Here is a 21824-nt window from a genome sequence, read left to right on the forward strand (position 1 = left end):
CTCTGCTGAAGGCGATGGGTGCTGCGGCTCCCCTGGGAGCGCCGGCAGGGAGCGTGGACACCGATGTCGGCTCCAGCTCCACGTGCCCCCTGCCCACGGCACCCCTGGGCCAGGGGGTTCTGCTCCTCCGGGTTTGTCCCGGCCCAGCGACCAGGCAGGAGCACCCCGGGCTGTCAGGATTTGTCCCTCCGGGCAGGTCCATCCCGGCCCACACCACGCCAGCGCTGGCACTGGGCACGTGTCCCCACCCGGGGAGCCCCCAGACCTGGTGTCGCACGCTCCAGAGGTCCCTTGCCCAGGGGTGCAATGAGTTGGCTCGGTCTCAGCTCTCCCTCCCATGGTGGCCGAGGCGGGGAGAGAGGGGAGGGAGCCCAGCACCTCCCAGCTGCCCTCCTTGCTCCCATCTGCCCCCTGAAAAAACAAAAGGTGTAAAATTAAAAAGTCAATAAAATCGGAGAAGTAGTAAAATAAAATAGAAAAGATAAGCAATTAAAGGAAAATAAAATAAAATAATGAAGTAGATAATAGAAAAGGAAAAAGTAGTGAAAATAAAAGAAATCATAAAATAAAGAAATAAAATGAAAATTGAAATAAAATGAAAATTGAAATAAAATGAAAATTGAAATAAAAGAAATAAAATAAAAATGGAAATTAAAAAATAAAATAAATCATAGAATGAAATAAAATTTAAATAAAATGATAAACTAAAATAAAAAGTATAAAATGACAAGTGATAAATTAAAAAATGAAGAAAATAATATTAAAAATAAAAAATAGATGAATAAAATGAAAGTGAATGATACCAAAATTACAATAAAAATGGAAATCATGAAATAAATACAAGTGAATGAAAAAATAAAGACGAACACTACAGTCAAGGCAGGGGCGGGGAGCGGGGAGGGGGCGGCCCGGAGCGCCCGGGGCCGCAGGTGCCGGGGCCGCCCCTCGCTGCCGGGGCGGGGGGGGGGCGGGGGGGGGCGGGGGGGGCGGTGTTCACAGCGCGCTAACGCCCCGGAGAAGTTGCAAACGGCGGAGAGCAGCGGCGGGGAAGGAGGGGAAGGAGGGGAAGGGACACCCTCCCCCCCCCCGCCCAAACCCCCCCTCCGACCCCGACCCAGCTGCACCACCCCCCCCCCCCGCGCCCCCGCCATGGGCAACGCGGCCGGGGGCTTGGACGGGGGGGCTGCGGGGCGGGAGAGCCGGGACGGGCGGCCCCCGGTGCCCCCCCCCGCCGCCGCCCCGCCGCCCATGCCCGCGGCCGCCGAGCTGGAGGAGCGCTTCGGCCGGGTCCTGGTGAGTGGGGGGCCGGGGGGGCTGGGGGGGGGGGGCTGGCAGCGCATCGCTGCCATCCCCGCCGTCATCACAGGCTGCTAATTGTCATTATCGTATCGTTTGGTATCTATGATTGTGATTATTATTTAATGATTAATAAGAATCCCCCCCCCCCCCCCCCCGCCCCGTTACCGGTGGGGATGCTGGAGCCTGCCCAGGGGATGCTCGAACCCGCTGCTCTCATGGGGGGGGGGGGGTTGCACCCCCAAACTGTTGGGGTGACCCCCGCAACGCTCCGCCATGGCGGGAGCCGGCGGCAGGGCCCGGGGCCGGCAGCGTGCCGCAGGCAGCCGGTGCTGCGGATGGCGAAGCGCTGCCTTCACCTCCTCCTCCTCCTCCTCCTCCTCCTCCTCCTCCCCGGGGAAAGCCGCCGGCATCGCTGCCGGCCTGCCCGGCTCCGGGCTGAGCAGCGGGCGGTGCCGGAGCCCCGTCCCCGTGGGATGGAGCCCCCCGGGAGCCCCCCGGGGCCGCCAGCCCCCGGCTCCCGCTCGCCGTCCTTGAGCCGCGCTGCCCGGCCGTGACCTTCGCACCGGGCCGGCCGCGGCCTCACGGCGGGAGCTGCGTCCCGTGCCCTCCCCGAGAACACCCCGTGGCGGAGGGGTCAGGCTGGGAACCGGGGGGGGGGGGAACCCAAAAATCGCTGCTTTAATCCCTCGGTGCCCCGGCGGGAGATGGAGCCTTTCGCCGGCCGCGTGCCGGGAGCGGCCGCGGGCAAGCGCCGGTGTCTGCGCGGTGGGACCCCCATCCCAGCCCCGCGCCTGGATGGATCGGAAGCTTTTTTATCTTGTGGCGGTTATAGGAGGGTTATTTGGGGGTGGGCATCGCGGCCGGAGCCGCTGCCGCTTCGCCGCCGCCGGTAGCATCCGCTCCGGCTCGGCATGGCCGTGGGGGGACGATGGCGAAGGCCTTTGCAAGGCGGGGACCCGCATGGGACCCCCCAAAACCGCCAAGGAGGGGGCTTTGCGGCGGGACGGCCGTCGGGAGGGCGGCGGGGGGCTGAGCTGGGTGCTGGCGCCCGTGGTGGCTCCGGGTGCCGCCGCGGCGGGAGGGGACGGGCGCGCGGGGACCTTGGGGTGCTTCCGCTGCTGCTGCGAGGCCTCAGGAAACGGCGCTTTCCGCCCGGCTGGGGGGCGGCAGGTTGGAGACCCTAAGCTGAAAAATGATCAGAAAAAGGGGGGGAAACGCCGGCGCAGAGCCTCACCGCCAGCCGGACCCCCGCCATCCGAGGGAGAGCCCTGTCCCGGAGCCGGGGGGACCCGGGGTGCTGGGTTCTGGCCAGAGGGGAACCGGGCGCCTTGTGAAATCGGCTGTCCCAATCTCGCTTCCTCCTTTCGCAGGTTCCCTTCCCCCTTCTCATGGCCGGGGGGGGGCAGAGGGACCCCCGAGGGATGGGGACAGGGGGGTCCCTCTGCCGCCCCCCGCCCCAGCCACCTCCCTTGAGTCGGGATTTCATTTTTCCACCTCCTGGGCTTGCGAGGTCGCTGATGGAGCGGGAGGTGACGGGTCGGGAGTCTCCCGGTGGGGCAGGATCTGGATCCAGCACGACGCCGTGAGAGCACGGTCGGTGCAAACCAGTCTCGGACTGGACATCCCAAACTGGGAGAGCTGGTGGGACAAAGCCCGGCAGAAAAGCCAACGGTGGGGTCTGGGGGATCGAACTGCCGCCGGGAAGGGGACGGATAAAGCCGCCACGTGCCGAGGAATGGGGAATTTAGGTTTATTCCCCAAAAGCTGGCTTCTGCCCAGCTAGGGCACGGTGGCAGATGCCGCTCTGGCAGAGCGGCGCGAGGGTTGTCCCCGTGCCAAGCGGTCTGGGCCGCGCCGGGGTGGCTGCTTAGGGTGGAGCGGAGGAAGGGGAGCGTCTTTGCTGCCGGGATGGGGATGCTCGGGTGCTCCCGCTCGGAGCAGCGGGGATTTTTTTCCCCCCTTTCCATGTTAAGAAGTAGCAAACGGGGAAATATAAATGAAATTGTGAGTCGAGAAAGCGGTGGAAGTCAAAAATAGCTGGGAGGGTTCGGCTGGAGCCTTGGGGACGGGGTCTGCTCCGGCCGGGACGTTTCGCTGGCGGAGGCTTTGCTGCCGCCTCTCCCGGGACCTGGGGGAGAGCGCGGCGAACGTCACCGCTGCAGATGTTTGCAGATGTGCTGCTGGCCCGGGCAGCGGGGCCACTCACCAGCGAGCCCCGGCTGCGGCGTCGGCCTCAGCTCAACTGGGAAAGCAAACTGGTGCTCGGCTTTGTCCCCAGCCCAGCGCCGGGGGTGCCGCGGGGGCTGCGGTGGTCCCCCCACGGGGGATGCGTGCCCTGGGTGGGAAGGGAAGCGGCCGTACGCGGCTGGATCTGGCGTCCCGGCACAGGATGGGAGCTGCTGGGTGGGTCCCAGGATGGGCAAGGTGGCAACAGCACCCAGATGTCCTGTTTGTTGGGGAGCCCAGTCCTCGTGGTCCCTAAGGTGCCATGCTCGGGATGGATGAGACCCTCCAGGAGGACCAGATCAAGGGATGCACCCAAACACCCTGCCCAGAGCCCTGGCAGCACCCGTGGCACCCTCCGTGGGACCTTCTGTTGGGTGCCCTCAGCGGCGAGGGGATGGTGGCACCCACCATATGGACCACCTCATCCAGGGACCACCTGTGGGACCTGGAAAACCCAGGACCAAGCGTCACCGGTGGGACAGGACCTCCCGCGGGCTCCCTGCCCCGGGGATGCAGGCAGGGCAGGGGGATGCTGCGGATGTCCCTACGGAGGTGGCTCTGCCACCGAGCCCCGCGGTCCCCTCCCCGCGAGCAGGGCTGGGCCGGGCGGCAGGATGTGGCCCGGCTCGGGTACGAGCTGGGTGGTGGCTGCGTCCCGCGGGCACATGGCGCCGGGGCGGAGGAAGTGGCTCCGTTGTGGTCCCCGGCATCAGCCGGCAGCACCAAGAAACCAGTTCTGGTTTCCTGCCAGGGAGGGGGGACCGGTGCTGCCAGAGGTGTGGGGCAGGGCGGGAGCTGTGGGTCTGGGTGGGAGATGTGGGGCAGGGCAGCACCCGAGCACCAGGGAGGTGTCAGGGGAAGGACTTCGTCCTCCTCTTCCTCCTCGGGGGACAAAGATGGAGCGGCCACGGGGACTCGCCCTCAGCAGCCACATCCCACCCCGGCGTGGGGCTTCCCCATCGTCCCCCCCCCACCCGCCAGCAGCGTCACAGCCCACCGCGCTGCTGAACGGATGCCACCAACGTCCCCCACCGACCCGCCTGGGACACGAGGTGCCAGGGAGCCCGCGGTGCCAGCCCACCCACGCCCAGCCGGCCGGGACCCCCCCACCTCAGGGTGGGTTTGCTGCGGGGTTGAGCTGGGCTGAACCCAACACCTAAAACCGAGACGGGGGGCAGGCAGAGCAGCGCCTGCACCGTTTTCCGGTACGAAAAGCCCTCATCTCACGGCACCCGCGGTGCTGGGGCTGCCGCGGCGCCGGGGACGGAGTTATTTTGGGTGTCAGACACCGTCTCTTCGTTCCGCACGCGAGCGGAGGCCGCGCTCTGCACCAAACCCCAGCGTCAGAAACTCGCAGCGCCCTTCGGGGTCTGCTCTGCGAAACATGGGGCGAGGCCAGGCCGAGCCCCGCGAGCGTCGCGCGTCCCCGGGGCGGGAGGGAAGGCCTCGACGGCGCGTGGCTCGGGAGCGCATCCCGGTCCGGCCATCGGCGCCCAGCGCTGCCTGCCACGGGGAAGGGGCCGGAGTGGTGCCGGGAGGGTGGATCAGGGGCTTCCACCGCCCGCGGGAAGGACCAGCGGCACCGGGACCACGCCGCTGCCGGGATGCTCCATCCCTCGTGCTCCATCAGAGCGCGATGCTCCAGCCCGAGGGGGCTCGGGGCACGCCCAGCCCCGCAGCGTCAGCCGTGCCGGGGTGTCCCCTCCAGTGTCCCCAACCACCACCGGATCCGTCCTCCCGCCTCTCCTTGAGGCCCAGCGCCGGGCACCCAGCAGGATCGGGCCCACCCAGGGCTCTCCCAGCCCCCAGCGTGCAGCAAACCGGGCTGGGCGACGCTCCCAGGACCAGCTCATCCCGCCGGGGACCCCCTGGATCCAGCCAGGCCCCAAACCCACCACGCGCAGGGCAGGGACGAGCCGGCGGAGGAGCAGACGGGTCCATGCTGATGGCCGGACCGTGCCGCCATGGCGGCGAGGAGCAGGCTACGGGACGGGCGGCCGCTACCGCCTGCTGCTCCCGGCTCCGGGAACAACCAGAAGCTGCTCCGGGCACGGGCTGGGGAGGTGACCCCGATCCTGCCACCGCCGTACCCCGCCGGCTGCCTGCCTGCCCACCCAACACCCCCCTGCCCTGCCTGCATCCCCGGGGCAGGGAGCCCGCGGGAGGTCCTGTCCCACTGGTGACGCTTGGTCCTGGGTTTTCCAGGTCCCACAGGTGGTCCCTGGATGAGGTGGTCCATATGGTGGGTGCCACCGTCCCCTCGCCGCTGAGGGCACCCAACAGAAGGTCCCACGGAGGGTGCCACGGGTGCTGCCAGGGCTCTGGGCGGGGTGTTTGGGTGCATCCCTTGATCTGGTCCTCCTGGAGGGTCTCATCCATCCCGAGCATGGCACCTTAGGGACCACGAGGACAGGGCTCCCCAACAAACAGGACATCTGGGTGCTGTTGCCACCTTGCCCATCCTGGACCCACCCAGCAGCTCCGGTGCAGCCCTGGCAGCTTCACGATGAGGCTCTTTCTGACCCCGCAGCCTCATCCCACCCTTCCTGCCCAGCTCTCCGTGTGAGCCGTCCCCTGGCCAAATCCAGCCGAGCGCTGGCTCCTCTCCACCCACAGCTTCTGGCTTTGGCTTCTTGCGAAAGCAGCTCCACAGGTCCTTGGTGGAGGTGGGTGGCGAGGTTTCCGCTCCTGCCTGCCACCCTGGCACCTCTCCTCTCGGACCCGCTCCTCTGTGGGCAACCAAACCCCTGCGAGATGCCACTTCCCCAAGGATGTGGGTGTTCCAGGGGTGCAGGCACCCCGCATCCACATCCTCAACATCAGGGGACCCCAAAACTGGAGGTTAAGGGTGACTTGGGGCTGTGCGTCACCTCCACGTGCCGTCGTGCCAGCTTGCCCGGGCTCTGCGGGCCGGCAGCAGCCTCAGCTCCTGCTTTTCCCCCGGGGACCAGATCACCAAGAGATGGGGTGTTTGGGCAGTTAAATCGGCCATGACCTCAGCGGAGCTCCCAGTGTCACCCGGGCTATGGTGGGTGCCCCGTTAAAGGCTCTGCTGGTCACCCCATGGTGTCCCTCGGGGACCCGCCATGTCCCTGAGCACCCCAGAGGCAGGAGCTGCACCCAGGGCCCCCCGGAACCCCCCGGCCGTGGTTTCGGCAGCCGCCTCGTGCCGTTCGGAGAGCGGAAACCACGTCACGTCCTGCCGGGGTGGCCCCAAGTTGGGGGCTGGGGTTGTGCAACGGTGGCACGGAGGGACGCGGTGACACGCCGGGCCCTGCCCTGACATCACGTCTCTAAAGAAACACTGATTTCACCCGCCGGGCTCGTCACGCGCCTGCGGCGGGGGGACGCGGAGGCGACCGTCGCCCTCGAGCGGGGCCCAGGCTCCTGGGTTCCTCAGCTGTGCCACCAACCTGCGTCCCCGTCCCTCAGCCCGAGTGGCTCTGCCGGCACCGGGCTGGCTGAGGCCGGGAGCGTTGTGCGCTCATGACATGGATGGACGGGTCCAGTTCTACCTCTTGTCCCCCGTGAACACCCCCTGCCCTCTGCCTCAGGGACCCAGTTCAAGAAAGATGAGGAGCTATTGGAGAGAGCCCAGCGGAGGGCTACGAGGATGGTGAGGGTACTGGAGCATCTCTCCTGTGAGGAGAGGCTGAGGGAGCTGGGCTTGTTGAGCCTGGAGAAGAGAAGGCTGCGAGGGGACCTTAGAAATGCCTCTACATATCTGCAGGGTGGGGGTCAGGAGGACGGGGCCAGACTCTTTCCAGTGGTGCCCAGCGACAGGACAAGGGGCAACAGGCACAAACTGAAGCAGAGGAAGCTCCAGCTGCACCCGAGGAAGAACTTCTTCCCTCTGAGGGTGACGGAGCCCTGGCCCAGGCTGCCCAGGGAGGCTGTGGAGTCTCCTTCTCTGGAGATATTCCAGCCCCGCCTGGCCGCGGTGCTGTGCAGCCTGCTCTGGGTGACCCTGCTTGGGCAGGGGGTTGGGCTGGGTGACCCACAGAGGGCCCTGCCAACCCCTGCCATGCTGGGATTCTGTGACCCCCAGGTGGGGACGTTGCTGATGTGTCCATGGGATGGTGACATCCTGGGGATGGTGGTGGCCCTGTGCTCCCACTGCTGAGCGAGGGCACCCGGCGGGTGCCACAGCCCCGGGGGGTGGTTTCGGGGGTGACCCCCCCCTCCCTGACACCCATCGCCCCACAGAACTCCATGAACCTGCCCCCGGACAAGATGAAGCTGCTCAACCAGTACGACAACGAGAAGAAGTGGGAGCTCATCTGCGACCAGGTGAGGTCCGGGCGTCACTGCGTCCCCGGTGCCGTCCCTGTCCCCAGGTGCCACTCGTGGTGTGGGCATCAGCTGGGCACGTGCCAAGTGCCGACAGCCACCGCCGTTAGCGAGACAGCGCCTCATTAACCTGATTAAACACTGACGCAGCGCGGGGGTGGGGACGGGGACGCGGTGGCTGCCGCGGGGACGGTGGCACGTCCCCGTGCCGTGGGCGGGTGGCCCGCTTTCAGCCACTCTCTGGGGCTCGTAGGAGCGTTTCCAGGTGAAGAACCCACCGTCCGCCTACATCCAGAAGCTCAAGAGCTACTTGGAGACGGGCGGCGTGAGCAGGAAGGTGAGGGGTCCCCTTGTCCCCTTGTCCCCATCCCGGGTTGGGGCAGGGACGGTGCCAACGGCTCTCCCCGTCCCCAGTTCAAGAGGCGAGTGCAGGAGTCGACGCAGGTGCTCCGGGAGCTGGAGATTTCCTTGAGGACCAACTACATCGGGTGAGGATGGGGGTGTCCCCGTTGTCACCCAGCCGCTGCTGCTGTCCCCGGCGTGGCTGGGACAGGGATGGGCATGGTGGTGGCTTCTGGCTGTGGGGGTGGCAGTGGGGTGCAGAGGCTGGTGGCCTTGTCCTGCCCCTCTGGGGTGGCTCTGATAGGGGGACGGGGGTGCTGAATGACCCAAACCCTGTTTTGGCTCTCGGGTGCACCCGGGGTGCCAGCATGGACCCTGGTCCCCACCCCAGGTGCCCGGACCCCTTGCAGTGTGGTGGGTGCTGAGCCCGGGTAGTCCCACTGCCCGGGGCTGGGTGGTCCTGTCGTGGTGGCAGTGGTGGCTTTGGTGGCTTTGGTGGCAGCAGAGCCCTAGGGCAGTGTCCCCTGGGCGTCAGGAGTGGGGGTCACCGTGGCACCCACCTGCCTCGGAGAGGTGCCAGCTCATGGTGCCACCTCGTGTCCCCAGCATGGGGACCTCTGGACAGGGGGTCTGCTGGGGGTCTGGGGAGGGGAGGAGAAGGGAGGATGAGGGGGGCTGGCAGAGCCCGCTGACCCCCTGCACCCCTCCAGCTGGGTCCAGGAGTTCCTCAACGAGGAGAACAAGGGCCTGGACGTGCTGCTGGAGTATCTCGCCTTCGCCCAGTGCTCCGTTGCGTACGTCCCCACCCGTCCCCGTTCCCCAAGGCCGGGGTCCCCCCGGGGCCCAGAGGGGCTGGGGGGGAGGTCCCGGGGGCTGCTCTTCCCTCTCATCAGAGTGATGGAGCATCGGGGTGATGGACCATGGGAGTGATGGACCATAGGAGTGATGGACCAGGGGAGTGATGGACCATGGGGGTGATGGACCAGGGGAGTGATGGACCATGGGGGTGATGGACCATGGGAGTGATGGACCGTGGGAGTGATGGACCATGGGGGTGATGGACCATGGGGGTGATGGAGCATGGGAGTGATGGAGCATTGGGGTGATGGACCATCAGAGTGATGGACCATCAGAGTGATGGAGCTCAGGATGCTGAGGGTGGAGCAGAGCATCCTCAGCACCTCCATGCCGATGTCCCCAGCCCTGGGGGGGTTCCCGCTCGTGTCGGGTTGCCACATCTCACCCGTCACCGTGTCCCCGCGGGCCGCCAGGTACGACATGGAGAACGCCGAGAACGGCAGCCCGGGCTCCGAGAAGGGCAAGGTCCTGGAGCGGTCGGTGGAGGACCTGAGCAAAAGCAACTCCTCGTCGCCCACCCAGGGCTCCTCCAAAGCGCGGCACCTCACCGTCAGGTAACGCGTCCCCCGCGTCCCCGCGCCCTGTCCCCAGCTCTCCGCCTCGCTGCACCCCCGGCCGCGCCGTGCTGGGAGAGGGGCTCAGCGGGGAGACGCAGGCCTGCTCCGAAAAAATGGGGTCCCCGGCGTTGGTTTGGGGGGGAACACAGAGCCCCAAAGTCCCTGTGGTGCGCGCAAGGGCTGAGCCCTGCGGGGAGCTGGGCTGGATCGGTCCCCCAGCCCCGCGCCGCGACCCGTGTGGGGGGCTCGGGGTAAGACCCACGAGCAAGCCAAAATTGGAGGTGGCTGAGATTTTTTGGGGGGAGCAAATCGCACCCCAGCCCTGGTTTAAAACCAGAATTGGGCCTGTGTCCCCCCCCCCGTAGCCAGTGCCGGGGGCTCTCGCTTGCCGCTGCTGGCCCCCGCAGCCCCCTCTAACCCCGCTCTTCTCTCGCACGCTGCCGGGGACGCGCTGACGGTAGGTGACGGGTGACGGGGCGCTGGGGGACGGGGACGCCCATCGGGACCCCGCTGCTGGTCACCGGCATTGGGGACGGTGCCTGGGTGGGGAGGGGGGGTCCCAGGGGCCACCCCACCGCCGTCACGCCGGGAGCCGTAATGTGGCATCTTGGGGACCATGGGGGTCCCTTGATGGCAGCTCCAGATGAGCCAGTGTCCCCTCCCCAGCCCCAGGACCAGGTCAGGAGTGAGGTGGCACCCGCAGGGGGTCCCGGCCCGCGTCCCCCACCCGTGTCCCCCAGCCCGGGCGTCCCAGGGGCGACACGGGAGCCCCGTTTCTCCCTCCTGTCCTGCAGGCTCTAACGCTCCTCCAGCTGCTGCCTCTCGAACCAGTACATCCACACCCTCCTCCGCCACGTCCACCCCAGCGTCCCCCCGCCCAGCGACGGGGACAGTGCCCCCCGGTCACCCGGCAGCTCCTGCCCGCCCCGGTGAGCCTCCGAGACCACCCTCCACCCCCCACCCCCACCCCAGGGCTTGTAGAAGGGCACGGATGTGGGGGTCTCGCCGGTGGGGACGTGGCCGCTTGGGTTCCTTGGTGTCACCCCAACCTGTCCCCGCTGCCACCCGCCCATGCGCTGCCCCCTCCCCGCTTGCGCTGCGCCCGCCGGCCGCCCCCCCCAGCCCCCGCTCAGCCGCCGTCTCGCCCGCCCAGGCTGAACCCCTCGCACAGCAGGAAGGCGCTGAGGAACTCCCGCCTCGTCAGCCAGAAGGACGACGTCCACGTCTGCATCATGTGTCTGCGCGCCATCATGAACTACCAGGTGGGAGAGGGTGACGTCCTTGGGTGACCCGCCTTGGGGGGGGGTCCCCAAATGTCTCCAGCCCCTGCGGTGCCGTCATTGAGGGCAGGGTTTGGGGTGGGACCCGTTCTCCATCCCTTTGCTCGGAGATGTCCTCACTCAAGCTCATCTCTTGATGGTTTGGGGATGTGATGGTCATGGGGACATGGCACGGGGACGGCCCAAGGTCCCGGAGCGTCCCTGGGGACAGGAGGACACACAGAATCACAGAATGATCGGGGTTGGCAGGGCCCTCTGTGGGTCACCCAGCCCAACCCCCTGCCCAAGCAGGGTCACCCAGAGCAGGCTGCACAGCACCGCGGCCAGGCGGGGCTGGAATATCTCCAGAGAAGGAGACTCCACAGCCTCCCTGGGCAGCCTGGGCCAGGGCTCCGGCACCCTCAGAGGGAAGAAGTTCTTCCTCGGGTTCAGCTGGAGCTTCCTCTGCTTCAGTTTGTGCCCGTTGCCCCTTGTCCTGTCGCTGGGCACCACTGGAAAGAGTCTGGCCCCGTCCTCCTGACCCCCACCCTGCAGATATTTAGAGGCATTTCTAAGGTCCCCTCTCAGCCTTCTCTTCTCCAGGCTGAACAAGCCCAGCTCCCTCAGCCTCTCCTTGTAGGAGAGATGCTCCAGTCCCCTCCTCATCCTCGTAGCCCTCCGCTGGGCTCTCTCCAGTAGCTCCTCATCTTTCTTGAACTGGGGAGCCCAGCACTGGACAGGGTACTCCAGATGGGGTCTCACTAGGGCACGACCCCAGTAACGCTCCTTTGCCCCCCAAGTCTGGCTTCAGCCTGGTGATGAACCACCCAGCCTGCGTCAACGAGATCACCCTGAGCCTCAACAACAAGAACGCCAGGTAGGACGCGTCCCCTGTCCCCGTCACCTCTCCCCCCAGCCCCTCACCCAGCCTGTGGCCCCGACCCCGCACACCCCGTGTCTCTGCAGGACCAAGGCGTTGGTGCTGGAGCTGCTGGCCGCTGTCTGCCTGGTCCGAGGTGGCCACGACATCATCCTGGCCGCCTTTGACAACTTCAAGGAGGTGGGTCCCCAGCAGAGACTCGCGGTCCCCACGCGGGCGGTTGCGCTCCGTCTGGGTTTGTGCCTCAGTTTCCCTATGTGTGGCAGAGCCTTGCGTCATCGGGGCATCCTCCATCCTAAAAATTCCACCCCGTGACACGCCTGGGGACGCTCCAGCTGTTGGACTTGATGTCCCCATGCCAGCGCATGTCCCCAGGGCCGTGTCCCAGGTGGACAGGGCACCAGGCAGCGCCCGGCAGGGTTGGGATGGCCTCACCGTTGGGTGCCTCTGCCCTGCCACCCCGCTGGGTGCCCACCCTGGCCATGTCCCTCCTGGCCCTCAGCCCTCTGCTCCCACCCCAGGTCTGCGGGGAGAAGAACCGCTTCGAGAAGCTGATGGAGTATTTCCGAAACGAGGACACCAACATCGACTTCATGGTGAGTGGCTGGTGGGGCTGGTGCTCCTCTGTCCCCAGGGCATCATGTCCCCAAGGGCTGCTGAGCCATCATCGTGTCCCCAAACCATCATGTCCCCAAGGGCTGCTGAGCCACCATCACGTCCCCAAACCATCATGTCCCCAAACCATCATGTCCCCAAGGGCTGTTGAGCCACCATGCTGTCCCCAAACCATCATGTCCCCAAGGGCTGCTGAGCCACCAAGCTGTCCCCAGGGCATTGTGTCCCCAAGGGCTACTGAGCCACCATCATGTCCCCAAATCATTGTGCCCCAAGGGCTGCTGAGCCACCATCACGTCCCCAAACCATCATGTCCCCAAATCATCACGTCCCCAAGGGCTGCTGAGCCACCATCGTGTCCCCAAACCATTGTGCCCCAAGGGCTGCTGAGCCACCATCACGTCCCCAAACCATCATGTCCCCAAACCATCACGTCCCCAAGGGCTGCTGAGCCACCATCGTGTCCCCAAACCATCGTGTCCCCAAGGGCTGCTGAGACACCAAGCTGTCCCCAGGGCATTGTGTCCCCAAACCATTGTTCCCCAAGGGCTGCTGAGCCACCATCATGTTGCCAAACCATCATGTCCCCAAACCATCGTGTCCCCAATGGCTGCTGAGCCACCATCGTGTCCCCAGGGCTGCTGAGCCACCAAGTTGTCCTCAGGGCATCGTGTCCCCAAGGGCTCCTGAGCTGCTGGTCCTTTCCCAGGTCCCCATGTCCCCAGAGCTGTGAAACCACCATGCATTCCCCAGGGCCACCATGCCGCTGAGGGCCACCCCTCCACTGCGCAGTCCCCGGGGCAGCGTGTCCCCGAGGACGGCAGGACCCCGGTGCGGTGCCGGTGGCCGCGCTGAGCCGGTGCCCGCCCCGCAGGTGGCCTGCATGCAGTTCATCAACATCGTGGTGCACTCGGTGGAGAACATGAACTTCCGCGTCTTCCTGCAGTACGAGTTCACCCACCTGGGGCTGGACCACTACCTGGAGGTGGGTGATCCCTGGCGCCGGGGGTGGGGGGTGCTGGGGGGGTGCCCCCGGCCGTGACGGTGCCACCGGCTGTCCCCTGGCAGAGCCTCCGCCTCACCGAGAGCGACAAGCTGCAGGTGCAGATCCAAGCCTACCTGGACAACGTCTTCGACGTGGGGGCCATGCTGGAGGACTCGGAGACCAAGACGGCCGTGCTGGAGCACATGGAGGAGCTGCAGGAGCACGTCAGCCAGGTGGGCCGCGGGCGCGTGGGCAGGAGCTGCTGACGCAAAGCCCCGAGGGAGGGACGGTGACGGGGCTGAGCGACGTCGCCTCGTCCCCCTCAGCTGACGGAGAAGCTGCAGGATGCGGAGAACGACTCCATGGCCAAGATAGCGGAGCTGGAGAAGCAGCTGAGCCAGGCGCGGCGGGAGCTGGAGGCGCTGCGGGTGAGCACCCGTGGGTGCCGCGGTGCTGGAGGACGGGATGGGTGCCTGGGTGGAGGAAGGGATGGGTGCCTGGGGGACTGGGGCTGCGTGGGGGACACCAGTGACGCGCCGGGGCTTGTCACCGCCGCAGGAGCAGCTGAGCCCACCGCGGCCGCCCAGCCCGCCGGCCCCGCAGCCGCAGGAGTGCTACCGGCGGGCGCTGGAGCGGCGGCTGGCGGAGCTGGAGGAGAAGGGGTTGGTGCAGATCCTGCGTGGGCCCGACGGAGACGTCGCCATCGAAATTGTCCCCGTCGTCATAGAAACCCCAGCAGCCCCCGTCGTTACCGGAGAGGCCACCACCGGCACTGCCACCAGCCCCGGCACAGGTACCATGGGTGCGGGGGGATGGCGGCAGCCCACGGTGTCCCCTTCCCGGTGGGGACACCCAGCAGAGAGGAGGGGTAGCAGCGTGTCTCCGGGCGCGGGGATGTGCCCAGGGATGCAGGGTCACTCGGTGGCAGAGAGACACGGGGATGTGCCCAGGGATGCAGAGCCACTCGGTGGCAGAGGGGCACAGGGATGTGCCCAGGGACACAGAGCCACTCGGTGGCAGAGAGACACGGGGATGTGCCCAGGGATGCAGAGCCACTCGGTGGCAGAGGGGCACGGGGATGTGCCCAGGGACACAGAGCCACTCGGTGGCAGAGGGGCACAGGGATGTGCCCAGGGATGCAGAGCCACTCGGTGGCAGAGGGGCACGGGGATGTGCCCAGGGACACAGAGCCACTCGGTGGCAGAGGGGCACAGGGATGTGCCCAGGGATGCAGAGTCACTCGGTGGCAGAGGGGCACAGGGATGTGCCCAGGGACGCAGGGTCACTCGGTGGCAGAGGGGCCGCGGCGGTGGCACCGTGCCCTGCTGTGTCACCGTCTCACCCACGTATTCTTTCCGTTGCAGATGCTCCGGCGCTGGCTCCATCTCCCCCCCCAGCACCCGCCACCCCCCCGGCTCCCCCCCCTCCGCCCCCCCCTCCACTGCCAGGGGCTGAGCCCGGCCCCCTGCTGCCCCCCTCACCCCCGCTGCCCGCAGGCACCAGTCCCCCCCCAGCCCCTCCGCTCCCGGGTGCCCAAGTGCCACCACCCCCACCCCCACCGCCCCCGGGGGGGCTGGAGGGCCCCGTCCCCCCACCCCCACCCCCCCCACCCCTCGGCGGGCAGCCCCCACCCGCGCCGGGTGCCCCCCCTGCCGCCGGCGGTTCAGGTGAGTGTGGCCCAGGGGTGGGGGGAGATCCCCTGGGCAAGGGCTGGGGGCACCCCAGGCTGGGGTTGGGGCCCCTCGTTGGGACCCCCCCACCCTGTGACGGGTGCCCCCTCCCCATCACCCCGCAGTGAAGGTGAAGAAGCCGATCCAGACCAAGTTTCGCATGCCCGTCTTCAACTGGGTGGCACTGAAGCCGAGCCAGATCGATGGCACCGTCTTCAACGAGCTCAACGACGAGAAGGTGCTGCAGGTGAGGACCCGGGGGGGCTGGGCGCAGGGTGCTTGGCTGGGCCGGTGCCCCAGTCCACGCCGTGCCCGCGCTGAGGTTGTCCCCGTGCCCACCTTGCCCCCGTCCATGGTGTCACGTGGGAGCTGGAGGTCGGAGCAGCTCCTTGGCGTCATGGAGAGGGACAACATGAGATCGGCCATCCATCTCCTGTCACCCTGTCCTTGTCCCCTTGCTCCGTCCTCATCCTCATGTCCTGTTCATGTCTTCTTCCTCATCCCCATCCTCTGGTCCCCTCATTCCCTCCTTACCCCTTCCCTGTCCCCTTGCCCTGTCCCTGTCCTTGTCCGCTCACTCATGCCTCCCATTTGACCTCGTCCCCTTGCTCCATCCTCATCCTCTCACTCCTCTCCCCCTTGTCCCAGTCCTCCGGCCCCATCCTCGTCCCAGATGTCCTGCGTCACCTCCCCGCTGTGCCCTCAGCCCTGTCTCCCCGCAGGAGCTGGACATGAGTGACTTTGAGGAGCAGTTCAAGACCAAGGCGCAGGGCCCTGGCTTGGACATCAGCGCCCTCAAGGTGAAGGCCACGCAGAAGACTCCCAGCAAGGTCACACTCATGGAGTCCAACCGAGCCAAGAACCTGGCCATCACCCTCCGCAAGGGCGGCCGCAGCGTCCAGGACATCTGCACAGCCATCGAGACGTGAGTGTCCCTTCCTTGATGGGAGAAGGTTGGGAGAAGGTCGAGTGCAAGCCCAGCTACACCGAGGGGTCAGGGTCGGATGGGGTTTGCTGGGGTTGGAGAAGTGATGGCACCGCGGACAGAGAGACAGAGGGATGCAGGGACCAGAGACGGAGATGGGAGGGGATGCAGGGACCAGCTGTGGGGATGGAGGGAAGATGGGAACCAGCGTGGGCGATGGGGGGCTGAGGGACCTGCCGCAGGGTCTGACTGCGCTGGGGGTTTCCCACCGCCCGCAGGTACGACCAGCAAGCCCTGAGCCTCGACTTTCTGGAGCTGCTGCTGCGCTTCCTGCCCACCGAGTACGAGCGGACGCTCATCGGGAAGTTCGAGCGGGAGCAGAAGCCGCCGGAGGAGCTGTCGGACGAGGACCAGTTCATGATCCGCTTCAGCAAGATCCCGCGCCTGGCCGAGCGCATGAACGTCATGATCTTCCTGGGCAACTTCAGCGACACGGCCCAGCTGCTCATGCCGGTGGGTGCTGGGGGGGTGGGGGGCTGCGAGGGGGTGGCATCCTGCGGCGAGGCTGACACGCTTCTCCTCCCACCCGCAGCAACTCAACGCCATCATCGCCGCCTCCATGTCCCTCAAGTCCTCCAGCAAACTGCGCGACATCCTGGAGGTGCGGTGGCGGGGGGACGTGGGGCTGGGACGGGTGCACGCGGGGTGCTGCCAGGCTGTGTGCCCGCACCGTCCCCGCCCCGGGCTGTGTCCCCAAGCCGCTGTGTCCCCGCAGATCGTCCTGGCCTTCGGGAACTACATGAACAGCAGCAAGCGCGGGGCAGCCTACGGCTTCCGGCTGCAGAGCCTGGATGCGGTAGGGTCGGCTGCGCGGCGTGCTGGCACATGGGGACACTGGCACTGCCCGGGGACCACCCTCGGGGCTGGGGGGACACGGGGACCAGCTGTAGGGCTGGAGAGGCATGGGGAGCAGTTATCGGGGTGGAGATACGCAAGAACCAGCCGTGGGGTTGGAAGGATGCAGAGACCAGACATGGCGAGATGGAGGGATGCAAGGATCAGCCGTGGGGACAGAGGGACGCAGGGACCAGTGTGGGGACAGAGGGATGCAGGAACCTGCTGTGGGGATGGAGGGATGCAGGGACCAGCCGTGGGGATGGAGGGATGCAGGAACCCTCTGTGGGGATGGAGGGATGCAGGGACCCTCGGTGGGGATGGAGGGATGCAGGGACCCTCAGTGGGGATGAAGGGATGCAGGGACCAACCATGGGGATGGAGGGATGCAGGGACCCTCGGTGGGGACAGAGGGATGCAGGGACCAGCCATGGGGACAGAGGAATGCAGGGATCCTCTGTGGGGACAGAGGGATGCAGGGACCCTCAGTGGGGACAGAGGGATGCAGGGACCAGCCATGGGAATGGAGGGATGCAGGGACCCTCAGTGGGGACAGAGGGATGCAGGGACCCTCGGTGGGGATGAAGGCCACCAGAGCCTGCTGTGAGCAGGGGTGAGGTGGGGCGGTGGGCTGCGGGTCGGGGCTGATGCTGCTCTCTCCCAGCTCCTGGAGATGAAGTCGACGGACCGCAAGCAAACGCTGCTGCACTACCTGGTGCGGGTGATCATGGAGAAGTACCCCGAGCTGACCGGCTTCCACACCGAGCTGCACTTCCTCGACAAGGCGGGCACAGGTAGCGCCCATGGGCACCACGCTGGGGGGTCGTGGTGGGCTGCAGCCCCGGCGGGGGGGTCTCCGAGCCTGCCCTGACCCCGGCGCTGCTCGCCCTGCCCGCAGTCTCCCTGGACAGCGTGCTGCAGGACGTGCGGAGCCTGCAGCAGGGCATGGAGCTGACCCGCAAGGAGTTCATGCGGCAGGACGACAGCCTGGTGCTCAAGGACTTCCTCAAGGTCAACTTGGAGGTGATGGAGAAGCTGCAGGCTGACAGCAAAACCGCCAAGGTGGGTGCTGGGGGGAGTGGGGCAGGATCGGGACCCCCCCGTTCCTACGTGGGGACACCCCGGGCTGCCCTCTGCTCACACCTCTGCCCCGTGGGAGAGGCTCCGGGTGCGATGTGGCTCCCGCTGCAGAGCTGGGGGGGGACACGGAGGGGGATGGCAAGGTGGGAGAGGCTGGGAGGAGGCGGTGGGTGATGGGGTGCCGCTGCCTGGCCCCAGCCCCCTGCATTGGGGTGTCTCTGCCCGCAGGAGGCCTACGAGTCGGCCGTGGAGTATTTCGGGGAGAACCCCAAAACCAGTCCCCCCACCACCTTCTTCCCCATGTTCATGCGCTTCATCAGAGCCTACAAGGTAGGAGGGGACAGGGGGTGCCCTGTTCCTGGGGGTTGCGAGGGGATTTGCGGTTGGGGGGGGGGGGGTCTGACCCCATTTTGGGGTAACCAGCAAAAGCCACACGTGAGGCTGGGGGCTCGCGGGGCAGAGAGACCCCGGGGCTGGGTGCTGCCCTTCGGAGATGCTGGAGGGGTTGGGGCGAGCCGGGAGCTGCCGAGGGGAGGAAGGGGGGGGGCTGTGCTCCGCAGCAGGACCCCCCCCCCGTCTCAGCACCCTGTCCCTGCGCCCCTCCCAAGAAAGCAGAGCAGGACATCGAGCTGTGGAAGAAACAAGAGGCTGCGGCCAAAGAGGCAGAATCCGGCCCCCCTGGCAGCGAGGACCGGCCTGAGGTGAAGGTCCCCCATGTGTCCCCCTGTCCTGGTGGGGAAGGGCCAAGCAGGTCCAGGGGGGGGGAGCCAGGGGGGCAAACTGCTCACCCCGCGCTGTCCCCAATGGCAGCTGCCCATCCAGAAGGCCAGGCGGCAGCAGATGGACATGATCGCCGAGCTGAAGAAGAAGCAGATGGTGAAGGAGCCGCTCATCTATGAAGGAAAAGACGGGGCCATCGAGGACATTATTTCAGGTGAGAGATTGTTTCAGGTGAGCGGCCGGGCGTCCCCCCCCTGCAGCAGACCCAGCGCTCCGTGCCACGGGGAGACCCTCGGTGATGGGGGGGCTGCAGGGGGTTGTCACAGCCAGGAGCCGGAGTGCCACCAGGCCCCATGGTGGGGACCAAACCCACCCGTAGCACCTTCCCATCCCACCCAGCAACGCCGCCGAGCGCTCTCTGCCCTGTCTCATAGCTCCTCTTCCTCTTCTGCTTCTTCTTCTTCCTCCTCCCTCCTCCTCCTCCTCGCTGTCTCTCTGGATTGCTCTGCTCAGCTCTGAAAACTGTTCCTTTCACGGCCCGGACGGGCAAGCGCTCGTCCCGGCTCTTCTGCGACGTGAGCTTCAACGAGGAGAGTCCTCTGTAGGTAACGTGGGGCAGCCGGGCGCGGGGCGAGGCACGGCGCAGGCAGCAGCTGCCAGACTTCGCCACCCTCCTGGGTTTCTTGCCCCCCCCCAGCAGGGGCTGCGTGGCAGATGGGCCGGGCTCTGCCCCACGGCATCAGCCGCACGCTATGGCGCCGGGCGCCGGAAGAGCCGAGGGACGGGGTCGCGCGGGCTGGGTGGTCGGAGCTGCTGGCCGTGCCTCGGCGTGCAGCGGGTCCGGCTGCTCCCAGGCACCCAGCCGGGGCGATGCTGGGTGGTGCTGGGTGCCAGCCCCCGCGCTTCCTCCCGCTGCAGATCTCCGGAACAATCCGTACCGGCGCGCTGACAAGGGCCGCGGCAGCGCCAAGAAACGGGCCGCGGGGCAGAGCCTGCAGGCGACACCGGACATCTCGCTGTGACCGACGCCGTCCCGGCACCATCCTCCCGACGCAGATGGGACCGCAGGCCGTGACCCTGCCAGCCCGGGATGATGCGGGGCGGGGGGACGGTGCCCGCTCCGCGCTGCCCCAGCCGCTTAGCGTGCCAGCTCCCACCCCGCACGCCCGCGGGTCCGGCGCGGGGATGCCCCGGCGCTTGCTTAGCAAAGCCTCTGAGCCCCTCTCCCCCAGGCTGGCAGGGCTGGGGGACCCTCCTGGGTGCGGGCAGGGGGTGAGGAGCGCAGAAAGCCCCAGCTTGCTTTGGAAGGACAAGAGGAGCTGCCCCATCCCCACCCCAGAGCTGCTCCACCGCACGCCTGTCCCGGAGCCAGCCCCACGCACGCTGTGCCCCACTCCGCAGCTTGCTGGTGCCTTCGATTTCCCGCTGCAGGAGGGGAGGAGGGTTGCAAGCTGGGGCCGCAGCCGTCCCTGCGCATCTCCCCCAGCCTCGCGGAGCCCCTCGAGACCCCGTGTCCTCCTTGGCTGCAGAGCCGAGCGGCACGGGCTGCGCCTGCTCTCCAGCGAGGAGCCTGCTGCAAGAGCCCACCCTGGGCACTGCCCGTACCCAGGCGCTGGCAGGGGTGCTATTTTACACTGATTTTATACGTCTTCCTTAAAATTTCTCCGTGCTACGGGAGCAGGGACTGCAGCAGCTATACAGAGGGTCTCACCAGGGTCCCAAGGCTGCGGTGAGTCTGTTCCTCGCTGCAGGGGAGGCTCCGTAGCTACGACCATCAGCAGCGGGGTCAAGGATTTTCTGTCCTTGTCTGCAAGGGGGTACCCAGCTCTGCCCTCCTGCATCCCCAGCATCGGCCTCGGCGACAGCGCTGAGCCCCAGCCCTCGGGGAGCGCGAGGCTGCGACGCAGCGGGTGCCAGCAGCCTCCGGGCCTCGCAGCCAACGCCACGATCCCAAACGGCCGCAGGTCCCTGCGGACATCACGCAGGAGAACGACGCTGGAGAGCTGCGCGAGCCTCCCCGCACCGCACCGCACCGCAGCCCTCCCCTGCCCTGCCGAGTCCATCCCAGCCCCGCGCTGTCGCAATTAACCTGTTAACGCAGTTACCTTGTTAACCGGCCCCCGCTCTCCCTGCGGCGAGGACGCGGGGCTGCCCCATGTGCGTCCTCGCCAGCGCCCGCTTTCAGACCGCGGTGAGCCCGCGCCGCACGCCGGCGCAGCGACTGCTGCCCGCTGTCATTAGGGTGCCGCGCGCCAGCCGGCTCCGTATCGCAACCAAGCTCAGAGGGGAGGGGAGGGAAATGAACGTGTAACTTATAAATGCCTTTAAGCCAGAAATGTAAAACATTAACTGCTAATTTGTATACATTATTTTTCTATACTGAAGGCCTGTTTAATCTAAAGCAGAACTGGTAATAAAACGACTCTAAGGATAAAGCAGTTGTCTGTGAGAAGGGGTGAAGCTGCATGGGGGGGGATGCTGCGATGGAGGAGGGAGGGATGGACACACGGGCTGCTGCTTGCAGCTCCGCTCACAACGCGTGACCTCCTGTGTAAGGAAGAGCTGCAGGCGTGGTGACCACGCACCTTTGAGGGTGTTTAAGTGGAAGATGCAGGTCTGAGCTGCCCACGGCTGCAGCTGGGGGCAGGGTGATGGCAAGGCTCTGCTCAGCCCTGCAGCTCCGGCCAGGGCGGGCAGCCTCCGGCTGGGGTGATCTCCTGGGTGGAAACTCAAGGAGTAAGAGTGCCACAGGACAAGGGAAAAGCCAGGGCTTGTGGCTCAGCCAAGGGCCTGTCCCACTTCTTACTACACAAGTAACAGCACAAGGAGTAATGGCTTTAAACTAAGGGAGGGGAGATTTAGACTAGATACAAGAAATTTTTTACCATGAGGGTGGTAAAACCCTGGCCCAGGTTGCCCAGAGAGGTAGGAGATGCCCCATCCCTGGAGACGTTCCAGGCCAGGTTGGACGGCGCTCTGAGCACCCTGATCCAGCTGAAGATGGCCCTGCTCACTGCAGGAGGCTGGGCTAGATGGCCTCTAAGGGTCCCTTCCAACCCAAAGCATTCTGTGATTCCAAGTGTCCCCAGGCAAGAAGGCGACCAGGCACCTGCACAGGCACGCACCCATCTCTGCTGGGCTACTGCGGCGAGGAGGCCACAGCTTCTGCCACCCACAGCGCGGAGGCACAGAAACCCTGGGGGAAAGGCCCAGCGCAATCTGTT

General features: G+C 66.4%; 1 protein-coding gene across 8 annotated transcripts; it reads left to right on the forward strand.

Annotated features, from left to right (window-relative positions):
* The first annotated feature begins 1117 nt into the window (after positions 1-1117).
* FMNL1 (formin like 1) lies at positions 1118-21014 on the forward strand. Of its 8 annotated transcripts, none has more exons than XM_075443517.1 (28): positions 1118-1293; positions 7732-7815; positions 8069-8152; positions 8230-8303; positions 8868-8951; positions 9429-9569; positions 10385-10501; positions 10726-10834; positions 11632-11708; positions 11798-11891; positions 12233-12307; positions 13201-13311; positions 13395-13544; positions 13638-13739; positions 13870-14104; positions 14676-14978; positions 15107-15228; positions 15704-15906; positions 16185-16419; positions 16499-16567; positions 16682-16762; positions 17465-17594; positions 17699-17862; positions 18109-18210; positions 18489-18581; positions 18691-18814; positions 19114-19201; positions 19519-19637. In XM_075443517.1, exons 1-28 carry the CDS (start codon positions 1150-1152, stop codon positions 19547-19549), a joined length of 3426 nt encoding a protein of 1141 aa, XP_075299632.1. In that variant the 5' UTR covers positions 1118-1149; the 3' UTR covers positions 19550-19637. The 8 variants fall into 8 exon arrangements, with proteins under 8 accessions (XP_075299632.1, XP_075299634.1, XP_075299633.1 ...); XM_075443519.1 differs by having other exon boundaries at positions 19114-19205; positions 19519-19609; XM_075443518.1 differs by lacking the exon at positions 19114-19201 and having other exon boundaries at positions 19519-21014.
* Positions 21015-21824: the final 810 nt, after the last annotated feature.

This window comes from Opisthocomus hoazin, chromosome 26 (genome assembly GCF_030867145.1).
Source record: "Opisthocomus hoazin isolate bOpiHoa1 chromosome 26, bOpiHoa1.hap1, whole genome shotgun sequence".
Taxonomy (NCBI): domain Eukaryota; kingdom Metazoa; phylum Chordata; class Aves; order Opisthocomiformes; family Opisthocomidae; genus Opisthocomus; species Opisthocomus hoazin.